This window comes from Idiotropiscis lumnitzeri, chromosome 4 (genome assembly GCF_059441095.1).
Source record: "Idiotropiscis lumnitzeri isolate Australia: NSW breed Sydney's pygmy pipehorse chromosome 4, RoL_Ilum_1.0, whole genome shotgun sequence".
In the NCBI taxonomy this organism is placed as follows: Eukaryota; Metazoa; Chordata; class Actinopteri; order Syngnathiformes; family Syngnathidae; genus Idiotropiscis; species Idiotropiscis lumnitzeri.
The window spans coordinates 9,690,858-9,714,634 of NC_142394.1; the positions used below are offsets into that span (position 1 = coordinate 9,690,858).

The 23,777-nt window shown below is 40.5% G+C and overlaps 3 protein-coding genes across 10 annotated transcripts in view; 1 reads left to right on the forward strand and 2 right to left on the reverse strand.

Moving 5' to 3' along the window:
* LOC148338044 (zinc finger protein ubi-d4-like) overlaps positions 1-3,255 on the forward strand; it is a 16,675-nt gene extending 13,420 nt beyond the window's left edge. For all 5 annotated transcript variants that reach the window (XM_088293258.1, XM_088293257.1, XM_088293256.1 and 2 more), the window contains 2 exons: positions 1,185-1,266; positions 1,948-3,255. In XM_088293258.1, the coding sequence (XP_088149384.1) occupies positions 1,185-1,266; positions 1,948-2,033 (168 nt within the window). In that variant the 3' untranslated portion in view covers positions 2,034-3,255. The remainder of the gene's footprint in view (positions 1-1,184; positions 1,267-1,947) is intronic.
* Positions 3,256-3,802: 547 nt separating this feature from the next.
* On the reverse strand, positions 3,803-18,656 carry slc24a6a (solute carrier family 24 member 6a). 2 transcript variants are annotated; one of them, XM_088293245.1, is made up of 17 exons: positions 18,182-18,656; positions 17,921-18,025; positions 13,605-13,681; positions 13,442-13,516; positions 13,238-13,322; positions 11,764-11,867; positions 11,582-11,656; positions 11,395-11,420; positions 11,258-11,311; positions 11,041-11,177; positions 8,726-8,895; positions 7,562-7,826; positions 7,277-7,443; positions 6,425-6,539; positions 6,048-6,160; positions 4,505-4,570; positions 3,803-4,410 (listed from the first exon to the last, which is right to left on the reverse strand). In XM_088293245.1, exons 1-17 carry the CDS (start codon positions 18,288-18,290, stop codon positions 4,300-4,302), a joined length of 1,854 nt encoding a protein of 617 aa, XP_088149371.1. In that variant the 5' UTR covers positions 18,291-18,656; the 3' UTR covers positions 3,803-4,299. The 2 variants fall into 2 exon arrangements, with proteins under 2 accessions (XP_088149371.1, XP_088149373.1); XM_088293247.1 differs by having other exon boundaries at positions 8,807-8,895; positions 18,182-18,655.
* Positions 18,657-18,847: 191 nt separating this feature from the next.
* LOC148338046 (uncharacterized) lies at positions 18,848-23,598 on the reverse strand. 3 transcript variants are annotated; one of them, XM_088293263.1, is made up of 12 exons: positions 23,403-23,598; positions 23,029-23,061; positions 22,770-22,928; positions 21,349-21,460; positions 21,165-21,215; positions 20,978-21,055; positions 20,813-20,869; positions 20,623-20,682; positions 19,924-19,988; positions 19,603-19,738; positions 19,436-19,491; positions 18,848-19,356 (listed from the first exon to the last, which is right to left on the reverse strand). In XM_088293263.1, exons 2-12 carry the CDS (start codon positions 23,049-23,051, stop codon positions 19,158-19,160), a joined length of 996 nt encoding a protein of 331 aa, XP_088149389.1. In that variant the 5' UTR covers positions 23,052-23,061; positions 23,403-23,598; the 3' UTR covers positions 18,848-19,157. The 3 variants fall into 3 exon arrangements, with proteins under 3 accessions (XP_088149389.1, XP_088149387.1, XP_088149388.1); XM_088293261.1 differs by having other exon boundaries at positions 20,813-21,055; XM_088293262.1 differs by lacking the exon at positions 20,623-20,682 and having other exon boundaries at positions 20,813-21,055.
* Between the last annotated feature and the right edge of the window lie 179 nt (positions 23,599-23,777).

Consider the following 23,777-nt stretch of genomic DNA (forward strand, 5'->3'; position numbering starts at 1 on the left):
ATAAGGAGGGCTCAATGTGACTCTTGACGAGAAACAGTTGTTGAGCTATTGATGGCGCCGGCTCACAGTAGCCGTGTTGTAGTAGTAAGATAGCTCCAGGTAATAAACTAACTTCTGACGTATTGTTGAAAGACTTTTCAATATGTTCCTCCTAACCTTTAGTTTTGTTTTTTTTTTAACAGGCACAATTTATGTGTTGATTATATTATGCATACTCGAGAATCAAAGCTAAACGTTTTGTATTTAGGTCCAATTAAAACAAAAAACAGCATAGTTTTTAGTTTTTGGTTCTATTTAAAATGCACTAAACATTTACACGCGCTAAATATGAATGTGTGTTGTGTTGGTAGATTGCTGCAACGCCACACAAGTGCACTGAGACAAGCATGACAGCGATTTAGAAAAATAGACAAATTAATCAAATAGAAATCAGGAACTGAAAATCGAATCGAATCAGTGCCCAAACGCGTGGATTTTTACTGCTTAACTCATATTCCACAAATGTAATATTAATCAGAATGCTGTTTTAGACTTGTGGGCCTGCACAGAACATATTCTTGTAAAGAATTTTTTTTGGGGTGACCTCCCCTTTAAAACTCATGCAATTCTAAGTCGCTTCATGATGGCGTTTTTTTATGTGTGACTTTCGCCCAATTTTAAATTGTACCACCAAAGAGATTCAGCCACCTTTAAAAGTCAAATTTTGTTTAAAAAAAAAACTAAACAAAAATCTTACGATGCAGCCATGAAAGAGCAATAAATAGAAACCGCCCTGCTCCAGTGTATCCAGCACACTGTTTAGAAAAGGCAACATTTCATTCCAATGGGAAGAAGTCATGAGTTTTAAGTGACGTCTGTTCTATTAGAAGGCTCGTCTTTGTCATTTTGCTGCCGTTTGTTGTGCTGTGTAGATGACAGAAAAGGGGCAACATCAGCAACTGGATTAACTGAAGCGTCGCGCCACTGAGTCTTTGCATACCGCATTATCCCATGACTAATGCTCCATTATAGCTCCCACGCATGCCTGAGAACTTCAGGATGGCACGCAGGAGTGCAAAATGAAATAAACTAATAAATTATAAGCCCCTTTGATTCGACTTAAAAACATTGTTCATCACAGGTGAATTCAGCAGGAGTTAAACCGATGAGTGCGCGTGAAACCATGTTTTGTTTTTTTTCTGCAGGACCAGCTGCTGTTCTGTGATGACTGTGACCGTGGCTACCACATGTACTGCCTTAGTCCCCCCATGACGGAACCGCCCGAGGGTAAGACGTCACCCAGCGCTAATTTGAATTATGTGTCAGTCGTCATACATTACATCAGTGATTCCCAACAGCTGAGCTCATTCGGTGTGCCACAGGATCCATCTATCCATCCATCCATTGACCAAAATGAATGATAAATAATTAACGCCCCCTAAAAAGGCTCCGTGATTACCTCATCTTCACTGGAGGCTCATCAATAGTATTGTCGAGCAGACTAGCTGAACTGACACGCTGACGCAAACTGTTGTGATATGGCTTAAAGAGGAAAACGGAGATGGACATGAGGACTTGGCACAAATCTTTGAAGTCATTAAAGTCACCTTTTGGAATGTACACCTAATACTACATGTTAAGGAATAGAGGCAAAATGTTATTTCAAGCTGCACTGAATGTGAAGCAAACAGAGACTCACTTTGGCTATGTCCTCGCACATGGTGCAATCAAGAAGCAGAGAGTTTTTTAATTGAATAATGGTGGATAGGTTCCCGCATAATATACACGAGAAAAAAAAAAATCAGAAAAATGTGTTTTTGTTCATCTATCTATGCCAATGATATATAGCGACAGGCAGAACAATGAAATGCTCTATCACTAGAAGGCCCAGATGTGGCGTTAGTTTCTAAAGTAAACAAAATGAATATGAAGTGACTCAACAAAGCATTCCTTTTGTGTTTTTTGCAGGGAGCTGGAGCTGCCACCTGTGCCTGGCCCTGCTCAAGGATAAAGCCTCCATCTACCAGCAGAACCAGAGCTCCGCCTCAGAGTGATGCGGCACCAATTAGTTCGTCTCACCCCCCCCCTCTGTCACATGACCACTGTTTGAGCAAAACAACACGTCAGAACACCCACTTCTGTCCAAATGTAGCTCAACCGCCTCACAGGTCGGCAGCAGGAGTTGGAGGGGGCACGACTCCAAAACAGACCTCAGATCAGTTGAAGTGTGGCTCATACTGAAGCGCCAACCTGCTAGCGTGGCTGTCTTAACACATTCATCTGTACACACCTCTCCTGGACTGCTGCTCCACACCAGACACACAGACAATGATAGAGAGAAAGAGAAAATGAAAGCGGTAACCATAGCAACAGCCGTCTCCATGGGAACTCCCGGGAGTAGCGTCGCAGCAAATGTCCGCATCTGCACTGTGGAGTGTTTTGTTTTCTGCCAAATGATCTATTTTTACTTGCAGGATGTGGAGGGGGCAAAACACACCACAACCAGTATGTTGCTGTAGAATTATATTATTGTTATTGTTCTGGTTACTAGTGGACTTTTATAGTGACATTTGTCTGTGTACGTTGTATTATCATTTGAAGCATTTTTCCATTGAAAGGTTTTCATCAGGACCACGCAGCTCATTATGTTGCTGGATGGATCCAAAAATTCAACCAAACACTATAAAATGACATACTGTAGATTGGGCTCAAAAGAAGGATTATATTATAGCTTACTACCATTTTTCTATTAGTATTTATCCACCCACGGGTGCTCATAGTCTTATTTTTCAAAGTTTGTATTTGGCTGCTTACCACTTTTCCATATCATTGCTTGGTGTTAGTTCACTATAAAGCTTGTTAACTCAGCCACATTCAGTTCGGAGATGTTGTCGAGACCACTCACAGTGACAATATTGTTAGCAGCAACCCAGTGAATGCACTCGCCTAATTGTCTTTTTTTTTAATACATATATATTACAAAATATTGGTTAAAAAATATCGGTATTGGGAGAATTTTCTCGTAGTTTTGTTAAGTGTGTGGTGAACACTTTCACGTATACGCTTCTTAAACATTCTATGTACTGTGTTGCCTTGTTTGTATTTCTGTTATGACTGTGACATTTGGTTTCATTTGACTCTGCATATGTCAGGCCTCCATTCTGCGTATTTGTAAAATGATGTACTTTGTTGTACTATTTTTTTATTTTTTACATTTGTTCAGCGGCAGCGCCGACTTGCCTGACTGAAATAAAAATTGTGTATTTCCTTCAGAAATTCCAATATTTTTGCTCAGCTATGCATAACAGTTCTGTTTAAAAGCCGTCTGTCTTAAGACTGCTGGTTGGTTTTGATTTGAACATTCATGCCTGGCTGCCTCCTGAGACAAAACAAAACTTAAGCCGAGCAAAATGTCCAAAAACTTATCAGTCACCACCAGGGTTCATGTGCACATTCTCTTATCTGCTTCAGCCTGTGTAAGTGGAGAAGAGATCAGCACGTGTTTTGGATTTTGTGGAGGTGATCATATGAGCTCACGTTTTATGTCAGTAAATCCAAAATATTGTGTAGAACGCATTTATATTTTCACAGGTTGACGTGGACAAGAGTTATAATGTGGATTTGAATTTTGGTGAAGATTGTTTGCTATTTTAGACAACAGAACGTGACAAATTGCAATGCTGGCCTACCTGCTGTGACATAGCTGAGATGTAAAAATAAGCCGAGCACCAAGAGGGGTGTACTGGACATTTTAAGATCACCCAAACCGCCACGCTCCATTCCATCTTGCAAGTGAAATCAGCAGCTGTTTAAGAGTGCAAAATAATTTCCACATGATGCAGCGTTTTAATTTACCCGACAATAACACAGCCAAGAACACCCTCCTGGAACAGACATTCAGAAACATTAAAAGAAGTTTGTCTTTTTCCAAGCACAAACAGTCTGCTTGTTGCACCAAACCAACACACACGTCTTAGTGCACTCTCAAGTGCGTGGTCAGCCAGTCATTAACAAATAACTACCACACATCAAAGGCATGATAAAAACTTTGCAAAAAAAAACAAACAAACAGGAAGCCACTACATGCCATGAAATCGCCATTAAAGGTGTGGCAGTGATGAAATCTGTTTGCACAGTACAAAGAACAGCAGGTAGAATACAAACTATTCTTTTTGTTTTTTTTCAATGGGTTGTGTGCAGAAGAGGCGGTACAAAACCATGTAAAATACTTGTTATCAAAAGGGAGCTCTTAAACATGAGGCGTGAAATCCATCCAGTGACAAAAGCCTGTGCGTGTGTGCGTGCGTGTGTGTCTTAAGTCTACAGCCTCTCAAAGCTGATGGAGCAGAAGAGGAAAATGGCATACAGCAGCATGAGCCAGAGGCCCAGCCTACGGTCCAACTTCCAGTGGTTCAGATGGACGCACAGGACCTGAAGCAAGGACAGAAAAACATTTGGTCATCTTCTGTCATTCATGAAAGTTCAAAAACGATGAAGAAGCCATTTTTGAGTCGGATGTGCTTACAGTGAATGTAACTGAGGCCAAAAGAAGGATAACGGAATAGACCAGGCCCCTGCTGTTGATTGTCACCTATCGAAACAAAAGTATAGTATAATACTTTTATACTAATAGTATAATACTTTTTATAAATCAATAGTGCAACACTTTTAAACTAGAATTAAAGAAAAAAAACATGTTAATAGTATTGGACTGACATAACAAACCACTGCACTTAATCACTTAATCTAATTAGCACACATAGTGCACTCTTGCTCGTACAATTCTTGCTCAGATCAAAATGGTATTTAAAAAGAAATAAATCATGTATACGGCATGGGGGTCTACTGGCTAGCACACCCGCCTCACAGTCCAGAGGCTTGAGGTTTGATTCCGAGCTGCGACCTTCTTGTGTTGAGTTTTCATATTCTCCCCGTGCCCGTGTGGGTTTTCTCCGGGTACTCTAGTTTCGTCCCACATTCCAAAAACATGCATGGTAGCTTGCCTGGACACTCTCAATTGCCCCTAGGTGTGATTGTGAGTGCGGAAGGTTATTTGTCTTTGTGTGCCCTGCGATTGGCTGGCAACCAAAACCCCGCCTACTAGCATTTATGTGCAGATTCAACAATACAGTCCCGGTTTTGTTTTAATTTGTCATTACAAAAAGAGCACAGTTTTTCCTCAAGAGATTGTAGGGTGAAACTTGCAACTGTACAATAGTCGGATGTGAATGGGTGGCAACAATGGTGAAATGCCAGGATTTTCAGGGAAATTGCTCACACCAACATATTGTAAAAAAAAAACAACAAGTTAATTTTTGGAATTGTAGTCTAATATGAACTGACAGTGAATAATAAAGTAACTTGTAATCTAATTTAGTTCCTTTTAAAATCAAGGAATCATTCAGTAACAAAGTTACTTTTAAAATGGACTTATTAGTAAAGTAACTAAGTAGCTTTTAAGAATGACTTAAGTCCATATGGACCTTTAAACACGAGCCTGGAAGATGGCAATATCATTATTATTTATGTATGCAGGATCCTACTACTTTGCAACATGCCCTAGTTAGGAATGTATTTCTGCCTTATTCACTTTTTGCTGCAGTGAAATGCTGAATAATAATCACACTTCATTCAATATCCCCCACATACCCATGTCCCATTTATGCTCTATTATCCGTCCATCCATTATCAGTTCCACTTCTCCTCACAAGGGTCGCTGGAGCCTATCCCAACTGTCTTTGGGCAGTAAGCGGGGTACACCATGAACTGGTTGACAGCCAATCGCAGGGCACACAAAGACAAACAACCAACCACGCGCAAACTCACACTTAGGGACAATTTAGAGTGTTCACTCAACCTACCATGCATGTTTTTGGAAGGTGGCAGGAAACCGGAGTACCTGGAGAAAACCCACGCAGGCACAGAGAGAACATGCAAGCTCCACACAGGAAGGCCGGAGCCGGAATCAAAACCACGACCCCTGCACTGTGAGGCCATCTTGCTAACCAGTTGTCCACCGTGCCGCCCTCTTTTAAACTCTGTGAGCGTATTATAATGAAGAAGCTTACCACTGAGCCATAGCTGACAATGAGCGTCCTCAGTGCCCAGGGGAAGCCCAAGCCCAGCAGCACATCAAAGATATTACTGCCAATGGAGTTGGAAACGGCCATGTCGCCTAACCCTGAAAACGCAAGTGGGAACAGCAAAATCCATCGTTTACAACATAGATAGCCACTGACGAGGATTAGGCAACTGAAGAAAGTAGAAAAGGCACAATGCAAGTAACAGATTAGGGACTAAACTTCATTTTGAGTTTGCAGAGGAAACGTTAACATTGCACCAACAAGAGCTAAGCTTGTGAAATGTACAAGTTTGTCCGTTCTTGAATTAAAAAATCATGGTGTTGGTGGTGTAAAAAATGTGGCGCGTAGACGCAGACGCACACCTCGTCGGGCAACAATGAGGCTGGCCATGCAGTCGGGTACACTGGTGCCGGCCGCCAGGAAGGTAATACCCATGATGACGTCTGGAATTCCAAGTGTGTAGCTGATGATGGTCACCTGGACAGAAAGGAAAATTCAACTGGGCCACTGAGAACTGGAATGAGCTGACTCAAATTTTGACCTATTGATTTCACTGCCATGGGCGTTCATCTTCGTCAACTGGAATCCAACCGTTTACTGCCCCGACAAATATTACCGTCAAGTACGTTTTTCAACAAGTTAGCATGCAAGGGGGTCTTGCGCAGCTCATTTGTGAAATTCAATCGTGACTCTCTCTTTAACTGTAATGACAAAGCGATGCCAGTTGATCTCAGCGTTGAATCACTTTGGATTTGAGATCACCGCAGCTTTTGAGTTGAAGTTGGAATTAGAAAGTGGCTATGGCAGGGTTTTAACTTTCTGGACCTGGATTTGACACCTCTGATTAATTGTTCATTTGTAAAAGGATTATTTTGTCATTAAAAGCCCTTGCTTGGTCGTATTTTTGTTGTTTTATAATTTATAGTTTCACAAAAGTTAAAAATATTTGCGTCAAAGTCACCGTTCTGCTTGACATGTTTCTTTTCATAAAGAAGCTTGTTTTCTCTGCTTTTTGCTCAGAATTTGATGTGTTTGGTGAACCCCAAACTTACTGCTACTCGCTAAACAACAGAAAATGGGAAAAATATTTCTATTTCTCGGTGAAAGGGGTTCATGTTCATATTGTCGCTCACAATATTCTGTGGGTCTTGAAGGATCTGTCAAAATGCTCCCAAACGACAATACGGACAACTATACATTGAAAACTGCCGTACCATCCAGACCATGAGGTAGGAGAAGAGGGCGATCCAGAGTGTGGAGGCCAGGAAGGTGAGCAGGTACCAGCGTTCCCACTGTGGAAGGTTGCAGTCGGGCACTGTGCAGTGAAGCAAGAGGCTCACCGGCCAGGAGAGCAGCCACTTCACACGCACACAGCAGCCATCTGACAACGTTATCACGCACACGCACACGCACACATGTACAGCAAATTGTTACAGATTCAATCGATTAGATCACAAATGAGATGTTGGAGTCGACAAACAAAGTCATCAAATGCTCACTTGGCATGATGAAGGGTTTGAAGGGAGCATTCTCATCATCTTCTGCCTCCTGCTCTTCCTCCTCCTCTTCCTCTTTAGCCTGAGCCGCGCCTCCGACCTCCCGCCCTGTCTGCTTTTCCACCTTTCTCCCCACGTCCAAAGGCTGCCCATCCGCCTCGGCAACCGAACCGTTCTCTCTCCCCCACGACCCGCCGGCACCACTAGCATCGTCCGCTGAGGCGCCACCGTCTTTGGCCCCCACCTGAGCTCGGATCAATCTCTGCCTCTGTGGGAAGGGAGGCGGATGAAACCCAGGTACGAGGCGAAAGAGCGTGGAAAAACAGCGAGTTGTCAGGGCTCGTTCATGTTGGAGAAAAAGAGCTGACAATGTGAGCGAGTGGAGGAGCACAGATGATGTACGTCATCACTTGCATGCCATAATAACGGAGCAAATTAAATATGGGAAATGGCGAGGATACATGCAAGGGAGCAAAGAAAAGGATCATACTGGAAAGTTTGTGATAGTTTTTGTCAGAGATGGGCATTTTGTGCCAAGGACGGAACGGTCCGTCCATCTTTCCTGGATGGAGGCCCATTGCAAAGGCCGAAGTAGGTTTTCGTCTGTCCCTAACCCCGTCAAGTACTGCGTGTATAGAATTCAATAGTCTGCATTTGGACGGTCCAAGCTCATCTGTGAATTTGCCTCGAGTGAGAACAAGAGGTCAACCGGTGTTTATAATACCCCATTTAAAAAAGTGGAGAGCTGCAGCTAGTATGTATGAACAAATCTTTTTTTCTGGCGAAATTGACCTGTTCTGGCTTTTAATCAGGTGTGTTTTGTCGGCCTGAACTGGAACTGGAACTGTTTAATGACATTCCTACTTGGGAAGATGATTTGAGAAACAATTGTTTTGTGTTACGAACATGGTCACGGAACAAATTAAATACATATTGTGTGTAAAATGTATGTGAGTGTAAAGCACCGTATTGTGTAGATAGGCTAACCGATAATGTTCTCCAGTGACCATTTCAATCACATTGGATTTTTCATCTGTTGTTTTTTTGGGTAGAGGATGAACGGACTGGCGAATGTTGCTCACCAACACTTATCTGTAAATAGTTCACAAGCACACTCAGAGCCCGAGAGCAGAGAGTTAGTAAAAGGGAGCAAGCCATGCGGTGTACCTCGTTGATGACCATGCGTCCCGCCATTCTTAGGCGGGTGTAGGGGGGGAAATGCGAGGTGATGAGAAGGCGGAGGCTTGCCTCTGAGAAGGTGAGCTGGTGAGGATGCAGGTTGAGCAGCTCATCCACCATCATCACCCCTGAGTCCTGACCGACCCCAGCGCACGAGTCTGATCAAGATGTCAGTGGAAAGTAGAATAAATTCAGTTAAAGGGACACTTGAATGGGCTGAACATTGGCACTTGTAAAAATTATTTCCTTTTTATAAATTTAAGTGGTCAAGAGTAGGAATGTACACATGAATTTAGCGACTCTAAAGTAGACTCCATTGGCAGGCAGTCATGAGACCACCACAGCTAACAGGCTAACACCACTACGTCGATATATATATATATATATATATATATATATATATATATATATATATATATATATATATATATATATATATATATATATATATATATATATATATATATATATATATATATATATATATATATATATATATATATATATATATATATATATATATATATATATATATATATATATATATATATATATATATATATATATATATATATATATATATATATATATATATATATATATATATATATATATATATTTATGAATTTAGCCTGTTACCGCAAAATAGACCATCTTAGTCTAATAGGAGACAATAATGTTTGAGGTCTGTAACTTATGTGTAGTCTACTCATTAATTTTATTTTAAGTGCTGTCAACGTAGAAAATTTGGCAATTTTGAAGGTTCATGCTTCATTTGCAAGTGTGTCAACACGTATTACGCAGAGAGTAGTTGCTGCATGAGATTCAAATCTAGCAATGAAGCCAGATTTGAATACAATTCTCTCTTCAATTCAGGTTTATTTTTCTTGTCATTTTTACACTTCTTCTGTCTCATCATTTCGCTGTCCAAAGCATATTCTCTCCGGGTGCTTGAGACAGAAAAGGCACACTGCTGCGCGCTTTTTGGGCTGTGCAGATCCTCCCATTGACTTAAGTGTGTCAGTTACGCGTCTTCATGAAATGTACGCACTCTGGGTGGAAACACTGGACATCAGTGCGTGACGCTGACAAATCTGTCAGTGCGCGCATTCTCCCGTGGCCTTGAGCATCTTTTGGCCTCCGCACACCGGATAATATACTAAGATCTAGTGCTTCTTCAAGGTAAAACATCATTATTGCATTGATGCAGCACACGTGCAGTGTGGTAGTGTTGGTTAACTGGTCAACTCAATTTGCACCCATTTCTCCAAGGAAGAACATGAAACTGGACGATAGGAGTGATATCTAAAATATGAGAATACTTGACGCCATCCGGCAATTGTATAGCATTATACAAGCAAGTCATTTTATATCGCAAGTCATTTTGTCCTTTAAAATAGTGGCCAGAGACAGAGTAAGCTTTCAGATAATGTGAGCCATGATTCAGTTACATGTGTGTTTGTCATATTTTATTACCGGTTATCATTAGATATTAACGATAATGGCGATATTGCAATATTAAAATTCAGACGTTGTCTTCATGTACTATTAAAAGTAACACATCTCCGTCAAAATTTTTTATCGTCCACTTCAGCTAAACGCAGAATGTAAACTACATAGACCACAATACTTTGCTCCAATGAGCCAATAGGAGCGCATGACAATAAAATGACTGGCCATTTCTTTGTCACTGCTATTAAGTGGAGACACACAATATTGTGTTTTGTAAAATGTTTTATACACTATCGTAAGATTTTTTTTATATAACCAACCTCTCCACAATTTCAGTAAAATTATTTTGTTTTTGCATGCTGTTACGTTGACTAAACATATGTGGCAGAGTAGAATACAATGGTAAATAGGGTGTCTGAAGTTGATGAACTTTAGTGACTGACGTTTTCTTTGAGTGCTGATATTATGGTTAAGAACTCAACAAGAAAGTTCAATTTGCACAGAACATGTCATTTAATGTGAGAAATTATTGAAGCTACCATAATATTTTAGGAACCTAATAGTCCTTGGTATCGGTGATTCAGGCTCCAGTATTTACTTGGTATCGACCGATACCAAAATCGCAGGTATCGCACAGTGCTTCAATGCACCTGACTTTCAGATTAAAGCTCCTTTCACAGTCTGATGATCCATAAATACTTTTTGTTCGGTCTCTGTGTGGCCCAGTAGCAAATGTCCCATGGGGTGGTACCCTGCGATCCAGTTCTATTTCAGTTTCATAAAACCTCCATGTGGGTAGCCTCAATTGTGTCACTTGTTGAGCTGATATGCTTGCAAGCAGGTGCACGTACCCGACTTCAGCGGCACGATGTCCGCATCGCAGTCACTGGCGTTCCCCACTGCCGTCGCACGTCGCAGACCGCTCAAACATGGCTGGCCTGCCTTGCTGCAATATCTCTCTACCAGGCTGCACAGAGAGCCATTGAACCTACACACACGCACACACACGCTACTTTAGATGGCATGGCTGTTTAACACAAACAAGAAAATAAAGGAGATTAGACTCACTTCATGATGATTATGTATAGTCCATACATTGAGATCAGAATTATGGTCTCCCACCTGCAAACACACACACACATGTAGAAAATACACAAATTAGCATGTGGATGAAATATGATGTAATAATTGATCTCATCTCCTACCATTGCACTTTCTCATCATAGATCACCTGCAAGTTCACAAGAAAAAAAACAAAACTAAAAAGTTGATAATGATTTGCTCACGCAACGGTTTAAACTGTACATTTTGGAATTATATTGTCTAAAAGCGAAAAAGAACGCTGTTGAGATGAAAACATGAACTGAGTGTACTGAGAAAGTGTTTTCTCACCACAATGAGCACAATGATAGACAAGATGTAGAAGACAGCATCACGAAACAAAGGCCACCAGCTCAGACAGATTGGCTGAAAAGAGAAGACCCAAACATTTGACATTTATTTCTCAGATCCAGCAAATATGACCTTATTGGTGCATGAGTGTGAGTAGGTGTGTGTGAGTGTGTCTGCAAGACCTGTCCTGCAAAGATGCCACAGATACCGATGATGACCAGGATGTTGAAGACCGCCGAACCAACGATCGTGCCCACACCTACATCCCCTTTTGTGATAAACACTCCTGAAAACACAACAAAAGTGATGAACTCACCAAATTCAAGTTGCATGATGTGAATGTTTTATTCTTCACAATTTGTCGTTTAACTGAACTGAGGATATAGTCACAAATGGAGTCTGTCGTCATCTTGAGAATATTACATCAACTCACTTAAGTACTTTTACAACTTTCTATCCAAAAAGATACAAATATGTCATTATTTTCAACAACTAACTTTGGGAACACAAATGATTGTCTTCGACAACAATCAAAATTGGTTTCTTAAAAAGTGTTGGCAGAGAAGCATTACTGAACTGTTTATCTGGTATTTTGTTTGCACCACGAGTAGAACCCCCCTCCGGATTAATTGTGATGCGGGCGATATGGAAAGGCTGAATGTGTGGAAAAATGCTCAATTATTTTCACTGCTTAAATCAAATCCGACCAGTTCTGGCCACCAATCACAAAACAAGAAATGACCAGATCCTTTACTATAATCCCATAAAATCTTCGACCATCAAACAGTGCCTAAAAGCAATGTTTGCCTTTGTGCACACATGACCCCTATGCATGTTAGTCGATTTCAGACTGCATTTATATTTTCTTATTGTTTGTTTGAGAGCTTTTTGAAACTCAGGTCAATGTTGTCTCTGTTTTGTCATATTTTACTCTGGCAGCCTTTCTTCATGTTTCCATGTGTTTTGTTTTATCAGTGTTTGTGCTTGCGTAAAGTACCTTGCCATCATGTTTTGTTTTGCAAATTAACCTGCTATCTTGCACTACTTGTATGTAAACGAAGTGGAGAAAAAGTCTGTTTCCCCTGTGCTCACCCTGTGGATCAAGTGCTAGCTAGGATGATGCTAGTACAACACAACGGGATGGATTTCATACAGGACCAATGGTCAAAAAATAAAACAAATTAAAAAAAAACCTAGGTTCTGCTGTTGGGAAGGAGACGGTGAGGGATTCTGAAGACTGACGTGCCGCTGCGTCAACACACTGGTGTAGAATAAGTATGAGCCTTTGGACAACGTATGGTATACATAAAGCACCATAGGCATATAGGCATTATGATCACATTGGATTTTTCATGACATGTTTTGGGGCAAAAGTACAATTACAAACCCATTCGAATTGGTTCGGGACAAAATGAAAACCGAACGCAGTTTTTTCTAGTGAGGCCGAGCTCTCATAGGAACCCAATTCATTCAATTGCGGCCCAATTGGGCAGGTGTACAAACTCACACCTACGTTGAATAAGCAGGAATCAATCCCACATTGGGACCATCTGTCCGAGCCAGGGGAAGCTGTTGATGATTGCTCGCAATTTGATGATAGAGTATGACTGTGTCAACTCCAGAGTGAGTAATAGATGAAATGAGGTTAGTACTGACCAATCAACGAGGTGAAGAGCTCAGGGGCAGAGCTTCCAGCGGCCATAAAGGTTGCCCCGGCCACATCCTGGCTGAGTTGCAGGTTCTACAGTAGAGCAAGGCAGGTTAATCAAAGGTGGAATGTTTTGGTGTTCTACTTTTGTGTTGAAAGTGAAACAAAACGGAACAAAGTGCAAAAACATCACAATAAAAATTCCCTCACACCTCTGAGACTTTTTCCAGTGATGGCACGAAGTAAACATCACACACAATGGCGAGTGCGTGAAACATATAGATAGCCTGCAAAGATCAAATAGGTCGTCATGTTATTTCTGAAGAAATATTGAGAGATTCGTTCATTTTTCATTTCAGTTCGCTGCTTACTCACACAGAGCACATGGAGGACAACTGCACCCTGTCTCCGCTGCTCCAGAGTGAAAATGTCTTCGGGAAACTCGCTGATGGCTGAACAAGAGACGACAACAACAACAACAAACAGTGGGCTATTAACTGCAGCATTAATAATTCAGTTATTCAGGTTTTTAACATCAGACAGAAAATCTGAAAATTCTAGTTTAAACCCGTTTTTTGCTGCAACTTTTCCTTTTATGTAATTCCTTTTGCAAGCATCACAACTGTTCAAAGCGTGATTCACAAAATCTCTTTGCGGAACCTTTGGTCAGTGTATGACTAAGCCATTTTACTTGCATCCTAAATTAGTTTTTTCCCCTTTTTATTTTCTTGTGACTCCCCGCTATCAGTTCTGCCATCTTTTAGACTATTCTCAATAATGTTGTTCACTTCCAAAAGCCACAAAGCTCAACTTGAGTGTCATCGCCGGAAAGGTCAGACAGTAAACTCGAGTGTGACAGAACATGCATTTTGTTGAAAGACAAATTGTCTTGAGCTACAAGTACAGTATATTCTTGCACAGATCCGCTGAGCGCCTCATCGCAAAACTGGCCGCACCACATGAGAACATATTGAAGTGATGAGAGAGCTCTTGATGAGGAGGGGCAGTAATCAGCAGGTCATTACGGGAGGTCACTGCTGCTTTGATTCACACAGATTCCAAGTAGAGACGCATCCTTCAGTTTCTTAGCAACCACAGCCCATCAAAGGCGACATACAGGATGTGAGCCTCAACGTTTTGATCTCCACTTTAGGCCCGATGATACTTTTGCGATTCAGAACACTGTGGTGGGCACATGATTTCTCAAGACATGGTGCAGACAGTGAGCTTTTTTAAAAGATGGTTTGTGCAGGACTTAGTCATTCAGTGATCTGAATATTAAATTCAAGATATTAATCAAAAGGCACGGAATACAAATTGATGTGCGTGTTCCTGTTGCTCAGAGACAATAATTCGCAGTGTCGTCACATACATGAGCTCTCTCGCTTGTCCTTGTGGCCCGCTTTCCTACGCGCCTTCCATCTCTCCATGCTACATCGCACCAGCTCATCAGCTAGTTCTGCAGGAGCCTGATAATGATTCTGATCATTTGACTCAGGTGTGTTGCAGCAGGCAGAGATTGAAAACATGCAGGAAAGTGACTCTCGAGGATCGGAGTTTGAAAACCCCATACTAGCAAAAGAATCACTAAATAGAAATAAAAAGTATATTTTAAACATGCAATACAATCCAACATATTGAAATGTAGCTTGTAGCTGTAAGCACACAGACTGTTATTAACCTTTTAATCCAGTGCAGTGAATGTTGTTGTGAAATGTGCTATATAAATAACGTTGTATTGTATTGTATTTTTACTTTTCAAGTTCGCTAGAGTAGCTGTAAGTACAGTTCAGTTGCAATTCACTTTTAAGTAGTACAATGCATTTACATTTGTTCTTAAGAATGTTTTAAACATGTAAGTATAGTCCTTATTTGATTTTATGCATTATATTTCAGTTGAAATATTATTTAAGTAGTCTTTTTTCCATCTGTATTCAATCCCAGTATTCAAGGGATACTTGTGCTGAACATTGGAATTTACAGAATATAATAGGTCCGCATGTACAAATTACATTATCACTTCAATTCACCACCCTAAAACCATCTGTAGTGATTTTAGGGCTTTAATGGGATGAGATTTACAACAAATTGGCACACCCCCTTTTGTAGCATGGCTCGTTATTTTTTTCCCCATCTCATGTGTCTATATCACAGAGAGGAAGCAAGCATTGTAATATGGCTTGGTTTGTCACGTTCTGATGTCTGAAACGGCAATCAAACACCACCAAAATTCAAATGCACATTGATACTCTTGTCCACTTCAACCTGTGAAAGTATAAAACAGTTCTGCACAATAGTTTGGACTTATTGACATCAAACGTGAGCTCATATGATCAACTCCACAAAATCAAAAATCTTGTGCCGGGCGTTTCGTCACTTACACAGGCTGAAGCGGAAACGAGCATGAATGCGCACATGAACCTGGGTGGTGACTTGTTGTAGTTTTTGGACATTTAACTGCGCTGAAGTTTTGTTACGTGTTAGGAAGCAGCCAGGCATGCATGGTCATATCCATACAAACAGTGTTGAAAAATGCTGAAATATTATTTCAGAACCCGTGGGCTTCAGTGACCACAAAATAATTGCTCTGGCATTTAAAACACAAATACCACGAGCAGGACCTAAAGTTATTTACAAAAGAATGTACAAAATTTTAAATGTCTCCTTGATTGGCTACTGATTTAAGGCATGCTATGAAAGAAAAAGTATGATTGAAAAAAAACTGCTGTTGTGTCTGGTAAGACTAAGGAAAAAAGTAACAAAAATGAACAGGAAAAAGAAAAAAAATACTACCAAAATAAATAGTAAAAATAGTAAATAACATGGAAAACAAAAAACAAACTTTTGAGTATAAGCAAAATGAGTAAAACGTCTTCATTCATTGAGTGGAATGGAACATTTGTTACTAAACCTGTCGCCATTGCAAACTATTTCAATAATTACTACCAAGACAAAGTGAAGCTAATCAGAAATGAAATGCCCCAAGTGAGTGGTGGACTGTCAGAATGAATTATAAAAGAAAAAAAATTGACAAGAACTGTCCGTTCAAATTTAAGTCTGTGGAGAATGATGATATACAAAGAATACTTCCAAGTAAAAACTGATAAACCTTGTGGAATTGATAATATGGTCAAGCCTTTATGTCAAATTTTCAATCTATGTTTTGAAGAATGTATTCATGATCATTTTGTGGAAAATATCAAAAGTTGCTCCTCTGGACAAAAATTCAAAAGAACATTTGACTGGGCAAAACAGCAGACCCATAAACATTTTACCTCTCCTGAGTAAACTGATGGAGGGAAAAACAAGGATATTCAACCAGCTCAGCACTCACAATTGTAACGGATGAATGAATGGCTGCAACAAATTGACAATAAGCAGTTGGTAGGAATTGCATTTTTGGACTTTAGAGCAGGCTTTGATCGAGGTTGACAGAAAACAGTGTGCTGTTTTCAATTACAGACACTGTTAATCTAATATGTGGAATTCCTCAAGGCAGTTGTCTCAGCCCGCTGCCATAGAACATTTTCTTTAAAGATATGTTGAATGTTTTACATAAGACCAGTCTGACTGTATATGCGGATGATACAACTGTACATGTGTCTGCCTCAAGAAAGGATCAAGTCAATAATACACTACAACAGGAGCTAATGTCTACTTATGAATGGGTGGTGCAGAATAGGTTGAAACTAAATGTGTCAAAAACTAAGTGTAAGATCTTGGGCTTGAAATATTTTGTGAGAGAAGCCCCAAAGTTAAACTTCTCTCTGCAGAACCAATCATTAGAACAACTGACTGACATTAAACTGTCGGGGATCACTTTAGATCAAATTCTGTCATGGACAAAGCATATAAATAATATTATGAGCAAAATCAGTCGAAACATCTCATTGATTCTATGCACAGCTCATTTTATGTCACAAATCAGAAAACAAATACTGGAGTCATTAGATTTATGTCACTTGGATTATTGTTGCACTGTTTCGACCAGCGCTGCTAAAAAAGATGAACTACCGATTGTACAAAATTGATTGGCATGGAGTACTGTGCTGTCATTGCATAAAATCTGCATGTCACACAGACAGTTCATTCTGTTTTCTAAACTACTGCCCACCTGTAACAGACATGGCTTTAATACACAACAAACCACGTACATTTTGGGGCCAGTTGTGCGAGTTATTTGTAAAACATTAGCATGTACATACAATGACTTTGAATCGTCAAATTGTGATAGGTTCCTCCAGTGACTCCCAAAAAGACATTGAGCAAGGGGATGGGGGCGTGGTCATATTCCTCATTTCTTGTGTGCAGTTTTAAGGTTGTTAGTTTTGCATTGACTGATAAATAGGAAAATGTAAGCTGACATAATTTTCCTGATAAAATAAAACATGCATTGAGCTTGTTATTAGAAAATGGACCATCCTGGCTGGAGGATCCCTTTATTATTCCTACTGAGCCTACAATAACAAAACTATTTATTTATTTTTAGAAATAAAACCACTGCATCATTTTTGGTGAACACTTATTTTAACGTTAATTATTATTGTGGTGCTATTCGAGACAAAATATTTTTGAGGTGGTTCTTGGTGTAAAAAAGTTCGAGAACCGCTTTTCTGAGAGCTAAATGATGTAAAATGCCCCTCCCATCATTCTCATGCAGCTAATTCATAACACAGGAGAGAACGTTTTACCAGATTTAGAAAAAGAGTCTGAGGATTGATTGCTGTCATCTTTCAGTATAATGACCTCCTTTTTGGATAAGAAGACATCCACATCTCCAGAGTGTCCACGAGAGTCTGCAAAGAGGAAAGCTAGATCGTAAAAACATTCTCTGAGTGATCACATTTGTGTTGATTGCACGCGATAAGAAAGAAATCTTCAGCTTTCTACATTGCCTTACGCATATTTGAATCAGTACAAGGACGTTGTAAAAGGTAGTTTTCAGTAAGCACCTGTAACATCGTTCAGATGCAACACCCAGGCAGCTGCGAGCAGACCGAGTCCACTGACGCAGAGCCGAGGGAGGAGCAGCGTCTGCCTCGGTCTGCTCGGCACCTTCATCCCGCCCGCCGACACCACTCGCCGGCCTCTACTTTCAGAACATGTCGCCGTTCTTCCTCACGTCTCGTGGCCGCTCCCCTGTGCGTAGGAATTAATTAAAATCGCAGCCTGCTGTTGTAGATTTAAGGATATCGTCTTTCTTGGTTGCTTTTCCCCTCCAACGGATATGGAGTCAAGAGGCTCGGCCCTTCAGCAGCATCTCAGCATCCGAGCCAGATCAGAGTCCGGGTCAACCCACCCAGTCGAAACGTCAACCAGCTCGTACATGAAAACGTCAATGATTCCTCATTTTCCTCATATCTCACGTCACAGCAACATCTGATTGCACGCGTATGCCCGTGGAGGGGAGACGGAGAGGAGGCGGTTTGGTGGAACGATTACACATCCCGCCACCAGGGGGCGGCCTTTGACATGCAGCGTTGGAGAGCTGGGCGTGGATGCTGTTTCAGTTATGAACTGCAGGACCCGAATAAACAAGGTCCATTCGGGAATGTACAAAACACACACAAAAAGGAACAAACCCCATGTGCTATCAGTGTATCCCAGTGAACATTTTCCCCCTTGCATTCCAATAGACAGGTGGATGGGAGCACAATTTTAAGAGAGTAGTTTCTTATATAGGGTAGGAGATAGTAAATTAGTTTTATCAACTTTATAAATTCAAAGAAGTAGAGTCATTTCACCAATGGGATACCAAAGTAACAAACACATGTGACCATATTGCAAAGAAATGTTTCGGACAACGAAAATTCTGCGTCTCATCGTGGAGTTATACAAAAGGTGCTCAATTGGAAGCCTGATTGAAATCAAGCAAAAAACATAAACGCGTGCCAGTAATTTTCAACCGTAAAAAAAAAAAAGATTGGGTCAAACAGGAGGTAAGGCTCCATAGTGCAAACAAAAGTAGGGTTGTAACGTCAGATGCACACTCTTCCATAGGTTGTGGACCGGAAGAAAGTCAAAATATGTTGCATGACTCCCTGCAGCCACAATGACCAAAATGATGATAATGGTCATGCAGACCACAAACAGCTTCTGGGTGGACCTTTCCTTGGCTTGTGTGCACCTATAGGGAGAGAATAATGAGTGAACTATAGGAACATTTTATTTTGAATCGGATACAAAACATGATATGGAAACATTACCAGCTTTTTTGTTGTTTGACTGGAGGTCTGGTTGGTTCTACAGCATCAACTTTCTCCTATACACAAAACTCAGTGTCCATCACTGCACGCCTAAATTACTTTCATAAACAAAATCAGAGCGTCTGTAAAAGGGTGCCTTTGTTATTAATATGAGAACGGCTTTATACTTGACTAGAATCTGTGGAGGGTGCCCTCATGCTTTTCATTTCAACTGGGGTGGCTAGGAGCTTCACTTCCTCTGCGAAAGATATCCCAGGATTGTGCGATGCCTTCTTTCCCTCCATCAAATCACTTAGAGTAGTTCTGGAAACCAGTGAAGACAACAAATCAAAAAGTGCACCAGAATGCCTCAGTGAAAGTGTTTCCTGAATGTGAACACAACTTTTCTCTAGTCAAAGATCAAAAATTGGCCAAAAGATATCTCCAAAAAACGCAAACGTCGGGTAAGTCATATCGCAAAGCACCACTGTATATGGAGATTTACTTACAGCGAGGCCTCATCCTCTCTGTCCTCTAAGTGACTCCTCAGCTCCTGGTTTGCCAGCCTGAGAACCTCAAGAACACACAGATCAAACATCTTAATTCTATTATAACACTAGTTTGGTCACAACACACACGTGACTTTGCTTTTTATGCAATCTGGTCTTGTTTAATTGAATGCAAAGCTGATTGATATATTTTCAGGGAGCCAAAACTTATTCTGTTGGATGACAAGCAGTTGGTTACGCATGCTGATTGCATCTTTTGCCATCCAATGGAAGATCATTTGATTTGTCTGCCTATCACTATACATATACAGTGCTAGCATATATAGAAAGAGATATATTTCTGATGGCTAAATTAAAAATATTTCTTTTTCTAAAAACTCAATAAAAGTAATAATAATGATGATGCTGCTGTGTACATACTTTCTGTAACCATTCTTTCACTTTCACCGAACTGCTGAAAAAAATTTTGGATTTTCCTAACAGCCATTGGAGACTTGCATAAGCAGGTGAAAGAGGACATTGTGAAGACATGAAAAGAGACACCACATTTTACAACTGCAAATAGTATGTGGTTGTAAGTAAATATATCGTCCGAACAAAATTGACATTATTATTCGATATTATTCATTTATCCGACGTGGCAGTGATGTGATCAGAAATTCTTTGTGTTTCTCAAATGTGGCAAATGCATCAGCTTACCTTGATAACATTGGAATACTCTTCTACTGTTTCCTCCGCTTGCTTTAATTGCAACTTACTCTACCACAGACACATGTTAAATTATGCCGACACTAGTGACGATAGCAAATTGTGCACATAAAAACAGCTAAGCAAGATAAGCATTTGAATAAAACAATTGCTTAATGATTTTGTGACTGTCCATAGATACCTGCTGAATGACCTCATCCCTTTGATACAGTTCTATCTGAGCCTCTTCTGTTCTAAACTGACACACAAAACATGCAGTATCAATGGCAAAGTCTTCCTCAAATGTTCGAAAAACGATCACATCGTGGTACTGTGCATGAACAAATGACATTAAGATAGACTTAACCTCAATGTTTTTAAGGGCAACAATGAACTTGCTCAAGCTCCTCTTGTCTTGCTCTCTTTGTTGCTGGAGCTTCTGAACCTGACAAATTATAAAATGTAACCAGTGTTTCAGAAGGTTTCGATTGGGCACCGATTTTTGCCTTAGAGCAGTGATGAATAAAGAATAAAGAGAAGAAGAGTTGTCAGACCTCTGCAATCAGTTTCTCATTCCTTTCTTTCATCACATTGCATTCCCTCTCCTGCAGACATGAAAACAACAAAAAGGGTCAATCAGATACAAATCAGCAGAATTCAAAGTTCTTCTCAGCAGGGACGCATTTACAAATGCTCCAGAAGCAGGAGCAACACACAATTATGCGGATTGAAACCTACCAGTACTTGTAGCTTAATTTCAGTGGACTGCTTTAAATCGAGATCCTCCCCCAGTGTTAACCGGCAAGGTTGTACTTCCACATGCTCACAATCTGTAACAATCTGTTCCAACCTACAAAGAACAACACAGAAATACCAGCACATAAATAAGACCGAAAAAGACAAATTCTTTGTAATGCAGTGAATGACACTGCCAGAAAGGTGTTAATATAACTAGTATGTTTCTGAATGTGGTCCTTGTTGGCATTGATGGAACTATATGATACAATATTTCGTTACAAGGACTCTCAGTAAAATAGTCTACATCAGGTACCATTTCAAGCAACACTTCAAGTAGCTCTCCAAGTACCACCATCATTAAAATACAATAGTGTGTATAAGGCCCAAGGGGGCAGAAAATTTGCCAACTGGTTAGCACATCCACCTCACAGTTCAAAAGTTCAAAGGCCATAAAAATGTGATGGTTGATTAATTTAGGCTTTAAATGTCTGAAGGTGTGAATGTGAGGGTGAATGGTTGTTTATTAATATGTGCACTGTGGTTAGCAAGCAACCAGTTCAGGTTGTACCGTGCTGCCCCGCCTCCCGGTCAATGTCAGCTGTGATAGACTCCAGCATAACTGCGAACTGAGTATGGCGCCAATCAATTAGGGTGGGATCAACTGCAATGAGCAAGTCTCCACTTCACCCCAGAGTTAGAACAGTTTTGGAATCTTCATTATAGTTTTTAGTTTGCGTTTTGACTTTTGTTATTAAAATTCAGTCAGCTGTAATTAGCTTACCGCATTTTTATTGATTTATTTGATCAGTTTTTATTATATCGACAATGTGTTAGCACTGTGGACGACCGGTTAGCATGCCCGCCTCAGAGTGCAGAGGTGTAGGGTTTGATTCCGGCTCCAGCCTTCCAGTGTGGAGTTTGCATTTCCCACCCCCATGCCTCTGTGGATTTTCTCCGGGTACTCCAGTTTCCTGGTATATTGAAATGGGTGTGTGCGCTGGCTGGAGTTACTTGCTGCACGTACCCCACTTCTCACCCAATGACAGCTGGGATAGACTCCTACACGCCCACAACCCTAGTGAGGATCAGGTGTGAAATCAAGGTCCTGAAAATAAAAATCCCTGCCAGTTTGGCTTTAGCCATAGGTGCTTCTACTCGAGTGTGACCTTGTTTACCTGCCCGTTGATTAGAAGAACCTGTGGGTAAAACCAACCTGTGGCAGGGTTTTTATTTTCTGGACCTGGACTTAGCACCTGTTCAGGGAATAGATGGATGCGGGGCAGGTCTATTTAAAAAAATAACAGTGCAGACTAAAACCAGAAGGGATACACTGCAAGGAAATTTAAAAGGTTGCAATATTTTGGCTGATCGTCAGTCAGTAAGGGGAACACCATTTGTTCTGAACACTAAAATACAATTACGCTTTGACTTGTCTTTTAAATTCTTCATTTTCTGATCGCAGCAAGGTCATCTCATCATCTGCTGCATCAAGCAAGTGCCTCATCTCAGCGTTTAGAAGCTTCAGGTGACTTTGACTGTGATCCAGCTCAGCTATTTTCTCTACCATGTCCTTCATTGCCCTATACACAAACACACAAAGTAAATCTGTACAATGACACCAATTACTAGATTTAATTTAAAATGTGATCCTATAGACATTGGGTTGTTTTAATCACCTACATATTTTCATCTGACACATCCATTTTCTTCTACCTGGCAATGGAAATTAAATGAGAAGTGAGACAAACACAAACATACAACATAACTAAATATTACACATACTATTCATAGTGCAACCAATTCGTGATAAAATAAAGACACTGTTTGTTGTAAAAGCTACTTAAAGAGCAGAAAACGATTGGTCAACAGAAAGGCGTTAGAAGCAAAACTATAGTGTAGCTAGCTCAAACTAGCTAGAAGCTAACATTAGCAGTGGTATTAAAAGTGAGCTATTAACAGTCGCGTGAAAAACTGACTAATTTTAGAAGAAAACTGTTGTAAAATTAATTTGTTTCGAGCCAAACGTTAGCATCCTCCGTGCAACTGACACTTACCACTTCTCGTGCTTGTTTTATTCAGATTTGATGGTTACCTGTGCCCGAGCGCAATGTTTTATTTTAGGGTTCGTCGATAAAGTACCGCTTGAATTCTTTAAGAAATATGAGAACAGAAAAATCGACAAACCGCATTTTAAATCTACATTTAAATTGACAGCGTCTACGTTTCCCGGCTGGCCTGGGAACGCCTGGGCATCCCTCCGGCAGAGCTGGAAGATGTGGCTGGGGAGCGGGAAGTCTGGGCTTCCCTGCTGAAGCTGCTGCCCCCGCGACCCGACCCCGGATAAGCGGCGGATAATGGATGGATGGATGGATAAATAAAAGCATTTTTGAGATTTTCAGTTTTCCCGATCAGTAGTAAACGAATTATCA

Coding starts and splice junctions, on each gene's coding strand:
- slc24a6a (XM_088293245.1), bottom strand. CDS start 18,290: ATGAAGGTGCCGAGCAGACCGAGGCAGACGCTGCTCCTCCCTCGGCTC. Junction 13,323..13,441: donor CACTGGAAAAAGTCTCAGAG/GTGTGAGGGAAT, acceptor GCTCTACTGTAG/AACCTGCAACTCAGCCAGGA. Junction 6,540..7,276: donor CCTACCTCATGGTCTGGATG/GTACGGCAGTTT, acceptor CTTTCTGTCCAG/GTGACCATCATCAGCTACAC.
- LOC148338046 (XM_088293261.1), bottom strand. CDS start 23,051: ATGGATGTGTCAGATGAAAATAT. Junction 19,989..20,622: donor AGTATTCCAATGTTATCAAG/GTAAGCTGATGC, acceptor TGTGTTCTTGAG/GTTCTCAGGCTGGCAAACCA. Junction 19,739..19,923: donor AGAGAGGATGAGGCCTCGCT/GTAAGTAAATCT, acceptor ACTGGTTTCCAG/AACTACTCTAAGTGATTTGA.